This window comes from Alligator sinensis, unplaced genomic scaffold (genome assembly GCF_000455745.1).
Source record: "Alligator sinensis unplaced genomic scaffold, ASM45574v1 scaffold373_1, whole genome shotgun sequence".
NCBI lineage: Eukaryota > Metazoa > Chordata > Crocodylia > Alligatoridae > Alligator > Alligator sinensis.
In genome coordinates, this window is record NW_005841990.1 from 2,854,627 (window position 1) to 2,861,013 (window position 6,387).

Genomic DNA, 6,387 nt, shown 5'->3' on the forward strand with positions numbered 1-6,387 from the left:
TGGCCCCCGCCGCCGCCCCGGCAGCACAGCGCGCCCCGCGCAGGTACCGCATCTCCCACCGCAGCTCTGGTGGAGCACCCCGGCCTTGAGCCTGCGCTCCTCTAGGCCGGGAGCAGGGGGGCTAGACCTGTGTGTGTGCGTGCGTGCGTGTGTCAGCTGGACCCACTCCTCGTAGACCTGAGCGTGTGCCAATTAGACCCACTCCCTCATAGACCCGTGTGTGCGTGTGTCAGCTAGACCAACTCCTCATAGACATGTGTGTGTCAGCTAGACTGACTCCTTGTAGACCTGAGTGTGTGTCAACTAGACCAAGTCCCTTGTAGATGGCTCTGTGTGTGTATGTTGGGGGAGGGAATTGGCTAGACCCAGCTCTCTTGCAGATCAGCCTCCTTGTAGCCTGGTCTCTTGTAGACTCCTCTGAAAGACCCGTCTCCTTCGCACCAGTCCTGCCAGTGCAGGCACACCTGGCTGAAGTCACTTGGGTAACTCAAGTGTCAGTGGCTTGAGAAGCAGGCTGAGGACAGAGGGCACATGTGGTAACAGCCAGCAGGGGCAGAAACTGGTTGCAAAGGTTACTGCTAAAGATTCCTGCCCCCTCCATCCCCGCCATTTTAAGTAATGGACAGAGTGCTCATTCACAAAAATGTGTGTGCTCTTGTCCCTGATAAAAAGTGTAGCAGAGCCAATGGGGGAGGGGGAACCACAGCGCCTGACAGTCCAAGCTTGTGAATGAGGGTGTTCAAGGATCTGACTGGAGCAGCACATGGGAAAGGGGCGGAGAGAGGGAGTGGAGCTGAAAGTCAGACAAGGGCACAGTGTCTAGGGTAAGGGAGGTGGTGCGGTTGTAGGGTCACCATAGTGATCCGTGTCTTGGCAGGAGCCAGGAACCCTGCACTGTGCCTTCCACGTGGAGCCCAATGATCTCATTCAGGCTTCTGAGTCACTCTTTCATTTGCAAAGACTCTGATCATGTGCTCTTGGCCAAGGTTGCTTTTGAGGATTTACTGGGGCAGCAAAAGTGATTTAGTGGGTGACATTATGTTAACGCTGCTCAGGTTACGGAGAACAAAACCCATTCATTTTGCACGTAGGTGTGTAGCCACAAGTGTAGCATTCCATTTCATGGGCATTCTGCCTTCAATAATAACCTGTTAGAGGCAAATCGTTTTTACCATAGCATTTTGTTTCTTGGTCTGTTTCAAATTCCTTAGTGTGATTGTTCACAGTCCTATTTCTGTTGTGTTCATGGGCAGTTTTCTTTCTTTCTCTTTTTTTTTTCTAATGCAGAGACTGGAAGCACAAGGAAAAAACGATTTGTGTCCAGCCCGCGCTATGTGGAAACCATGCTTGTAGCAGACCAGTCCATGGCAGAGTTCCATGGCAGCGGGTTGAAGCATTATCTTCTGACTCTGCTGTCTGTGGCAGCCAAATTGTACAAACATCCCAGTATCCGAAACCCTATAAGTCTGGTGGTGGTAAAAATTTTGGTCATCTATGATGAGCAGAAGGGACCTGATATTTCCTCTAATGCTGCGCTCACCTTAAGGAACTTCTGCAGCTGGCAAAAGCAGCACAATCCACCCAGTGACCGCCATGCAGAGCACTATGACACAGCCATCCTGTTCACCAGACAGGTAAGACAGGCCTTATTTCATATGCAACCTGCCTTCCAGCCTTCATTACTTCTATTCACAATCCATGCAAGAAACTATTTCATTTGCAATCCACGTGAGTAAATCATTTAACGGTTTTAGCTCGAGTAAGTGGGATAATAATTAACTGCCTTTTTATGGCATTCATTATCTCAGATGTCTTGTACATTAGTTAGAAATTCTTCATACACGCAACCCTCTTCTGCTTCTAGAGGAAGATTTTTGCCATCGTACCTATTAAAATACTGAGTCTGCATGCTCTTTCCATAAGTATAGGCAAACTGCCAAGGTAGGATTCTTCTTGCCAAGGTTAAGTCTCTGACCTGATTAATAATAAAACTGCCTTTTTTATAGGATCTCTGCGGTGCCAAGACATGTGATACTCTTGGGATGGCTGATGTGGGAACAGTCTGTGATCCAAACCGCAGTTGTTCTATCATAGAAGATGATGGTCTGCAGGCTGCCTTTACAACAGCTCATGAACTTGGTAATTCAGCTTGGAAATTAGATTTGAGTTGATTTAATTGGGAGTAATTTCATTATTCTAGGCCTGTATTTTGGGCCCAATTCAGTGAGGTGCTGATTACTTTCACCTCTAACAGGATTGTCCTTAGAATCATAGGGCTGGAAGGGACCTTGAAGGATCATCAGGTCCAGCCCCCTGCATGAGCAGGAAAGACATCTGGGGTCAGACGACCCCAGCCAGGTGACCATCCAGTCTTCTCTTAAAGACCTCTAGGGTAGATGATTGCACCACCTCGGGGGCAGAGAGTTTGTTCCATAGTCTGGACACCCTAGTTGTAAGGAAGTTTTTCCTAATGTGCAGTCTGAAACTATCTGCCAGGAGTCTGTGGCAATTGTTTCTAGTTTTCCCCCAGGGCACCCTGTTAAACAGTTGTTCATCGAGCCCCTGATATACGCCTCTGATATAGCAGTAAGCCGCAATCTGGTAACCTCTCAGCCGTCTTTTCTTTAGGCTGAAGAGTCCGAGATCCCTCCACCTCTCCTTGTATGGCTTGCCATGCAAGTCCCTGATCATGCGGGTGGCCCTTCTCTGGACCCTCTCAAGTTTTAGCACATCCTTGTTGAAGTGCGGCACCCAGAACTGGATGCAATACTCCAACTGCAGCTGCACCAATGTTAAGTAGAGTGGGAGAATCACTTCTTTGGATTTACTGGAGATGCATCAGTTGATGCATGCCAGAGTTTTATTTGCTCTAGTGGCTACTGTGTCACGTTGCCAGCTCATATTCATGCTGGGGTCTATTATTACCCCCCGATTCCTTTCATTTGTGTGGTGGTCAGGTTAGTGATTCCCAGCCTGTAGGTGTGCTGGGGGTTCTTCCTTCCCAGATACAGCATTTTGCATTTCTCTATGTTGAACCTCATCTGGTTCCATTCTGCCCAACATGTCAGCCTATCTAGGTCTGCTTGTAGACCTAGCATTAGTTGTAAAAGCTGTTTGTTTTGAGTACAACTGCAAAAAAATGAGTCTTTTTAATTGAACATATGCAAGAAGTAATGACAAAGTGTTTAAAACTTAAAGTATTCAGGTCATGGATGTCTTTAAGTATCACAGTGCACTCTGCGATTTGTTCATCATTTAAAAGAATATTTGCTAATGCATAGGATAGACTTCATAAATTATCACGGATTTTTTTTTTTTTTTTTTTTTTTTTAGGCCATGTGTTTAACATGCCCCATGATGACGCAAAGCAGTGTGCCAGTATTAATGGAATAAACCAGGATTCCCATATGATGGCGTCTATGCTTTCCAATCTGGATCGAAGCCAGCCTTGGTCTATAAAATTTTCCCGGTTTTTTTTTTTTTTTTTTTTTTTTAGGCCATGTGTTTAACATGCCCCATGATGACGCAAAGCAGTGTGCCAGTATTAATGGAATAAACCAGGATTCCCATATGATGGCGTCTATGCTTTCCAATCTGGATCGAAGCCAGCCTTGGTCTCCATGTAGTGCCTATATGATTACAACATTTTTGGATAATGGTCATGGTAAGTACATTAAGCTTGCCATTCCGGCTCATGCAGTTTAGAATTTCACTGGCACTTAAATATTTTTGTTACTAGTTAACAAACCCTGCCCCCTACATCTATTAAGGCCCTTCTTGCAATCTCTTCTGCTATGGAACAGCAGTCCAAGGTTATAAAATTATTTGGCTACTGGTAACATTAAGTAATAAGAGATTTATTTCATTGTCCTACAAAACTGTTGGCATAATGAAGGCTGCACAGCTATTTGAACAAAAAAGCTAAGTACAGAGAAAATGTACCTTTCCCCCTTCATTGAAACTAACACACTGATCATAACTCTTTCTTTAGGTGAGTGTTTACTAGACAAGCCCCACAAACCTATACAGCTTCCCTCTGACCTCCCAGGAACTTTGTATGATGCCAACAGGCAGTGCCAATTTACATTTGGAGATGAGTCCAAACATTGTCCTGACACAGCCAGCACGTGTACAACGTTGTGGTGTACTGGCACGTCTGGAGGATTGCTTGTGTGCCAAACTAAACACTTTCCATGGGCAGACGGCACCAGTTGTGGAGAGGGGAAATGGTGCATGAATGGCAAGTGTGTAAACAAAACTGAGAAGAAGCATTATGATGTAAGTATTTATAAACTTTTTTTTTTAAAAATAACCTTAAGTGTAATATGCTCTAACGGGTAGAGAAATCTGAGTAATATTTTAGTTGAAGAAATCAGAACTACTTCTGATAGTTGGGTAAACTGCCAGCTGTAGCTAATAAAATAAATATGTGATCTTTTGCAGGGGGCTTAATTTAGCATTTTTAGCATAGTTACTTTAACAAATTCTGGGGAGATTAAAAAAAAAATCTAAAATTTTCTTTTTGGCTGTCTCTTGTCATTTTTTAGACTCCTGTTCATGGAGGTTGGGGGTCATGGGGACCCTGGGGAGACTGCTCAAGGACATGTGGTGGAGGAGTACAGTACTCCTTCAGAGAGTGTGATAATCCCATTCCAAAGAATGGAGGAAAATACTGTGAAGGAAAACGGGTGCAGTACCGCTCATGTAACATTGAGGACTGTCCAGATAACAATGGTAAGGTGCAACTTCTATTTGAAACCAAGGAAAGGAATATTGTGGAGAAGGAGTTAAACATGAAGATCTAACATCTGCTTAATTTTTTCCTCTACGTGCAGGCAAAACTTTCAGGGAGGAACAGTGTGAAACACACAATGACTTTTCCAAATCCCCTTTTGGAAGTGGACCTGCAGTGGAATGGACACCGAAGTTTGCTGGCGTGTCTCCAAAGGACAGATGCAAGCTTGTTTGCCGAGCAAAAGGGACCGGATATTTCTTTGTTCTGCAACCTAAGGTATTTCTTAAGTTCCAACTTCTCTGCTAAGTTTTCCATGAGAGCTCTTATCTCTTCTGACTTGGGCATGTACATGTGCATATGCTGCGTGTGGGGCTTTTTTGTGGTGTTTTATTTCAAACACAAGGCCAAAAGCTGTGAAAAGCTTAAAAAAAAAATTAAATAATTGCAAGCTTTTCAGTTTATGTAAGTCAGCTTCTTCTTTCTCCTGTCCCACGTACTATCTAATCCTATCAACACAAATATATGGGTAGTCTTCCAAGCTGAGGAAGAAACTGAGAATCTACTTTATGCATATTTCTGCCTCTTCCCCCCCAGCTTTATTTCATGTACATTTCCACAGAAAATTAGCATTTTTAAACAGAGTTAACCCTCTATCTTCAGAGTGAATATTGGCTTTCTGTTGCCCATAGTTTCTGAAAGGCTGATATCATAAAATGAATAAAAATAAATCTTTTATATAATGTAGCTAGCCTGAGGGATTCATTACCAATATAGATTGGGAGCCAACAGTGTTTGCCAGATCAACATAAGGAATAGAGATACACTTAATATGAAGCTATTCTTATGAATATACTAGTCAAGAAAAAAATTGGAAGGTATTACTGGGTCTGGTCCTTATGTTTCAGGGCCAAGACTGTCCTCTGCTGGAAAGAGGAAGAAATGACTTGTCTTTATACACAGCTGCTCAGTTAAAGTTCCCTCATTAAAACAAATGAATCACTCTTTCGTGCTACCATGGTGTCTTAGCATTGTGGCTGAAATGAGAGAGCACTGTATGTTTTAACAAAGTGATACATTTAATTTCAACATTTAACTGTCTTCCAAATAGAGCTCCTATGCTTCTCCTACCCATTCATATATTATTCAGATATACAAATAAATATATATATATATTCTAATCAAAAGCACTATGTCTATATTTTTTTTATTATTATTATTCTCTAAAGGTTGTGGATGGCACCCCATGTAGCCCAGATTCCACTTCTGTCTGTGTCCAAGGACAGTGTGTAAAGGCTGGCTGTGATCGTATGATAGGATCCAATAAGAAGTTTGACAAATGTGGTATCTGTGGAGGCAATGGATCGACCTGTAAGAAAGTATCTGGCACAGCAGTTAGTGCAAAGTGAGTTTACAGATGCACTTAACTCTCTTCTGATCTAGTTAACATGTTGCAAGCTTAACTTTTCTGGGTTTTAAAGTGAATAGGATACTGGCTTAGTTCACTCTATACTTGAGCTTTTATAATCAGCTATGACCAATTATAAAATTCCCGATTTTTAAATGTAGTGTATTTACACTACACTAAGATATGATGGCAATAATTTGGGGTGTGATTCAGCAAAGTATTTAATCACATGTTTGTGTCCTGCTGA

The 6,387-nt window shown here is 42.9% G+C and overlaps 1 protein-coding gene across 1 annotated transcript in view; it reads left to right on the plus strand.

Annotated features, from left to right (window-relative positions):
* The first annotated feature begins 6 nt into the window (after positions 1 to 6).
* Positions 7 to 6,387, plus strand: part of ADAMTS1 (ADAM metallopeptidase with thrombospondin type 1 motif 1) — an 8,671-nt gene continuing 2,290 nt past the window's right edge. The window contains exons 1-8 of the mRNA XM_006021393.3: positions 7 to 43; positions 1,288 to 1,634; positions 2,007 to 2,139; positions 3,497 to 3,664; positions 3,992 to 4,278; positions 4,548 to 4,734; positions 4,836 to 5,011; positions 5,962 to 6,137. Of these exons, the coding sequence (XP_006021455.2) occupies positions 1,344 to 1,634; positions 2,007 to 2,139; positions 3,497 to 3,664; positions 3,992 to 4,278; positions 4,548 to 4,734; positions 4,836 to 5,011; positions 5,962 to 6,137 (1,418 nt within the window). The 5' untranslated portion in view covers positions 7 to 43; positions 1,288 to 1,343. The remainder of the gene's footprint in view (positions 44 to 1,287; positions 1,635 to 2,006; positions 2,140 to 3,496; positions 3,665 to 3,991; positions 4,279 to 4,547; positions 4,735 to 4,835; positions 5,012 to 5,961; positions 6,138 to 6,387) is intronic.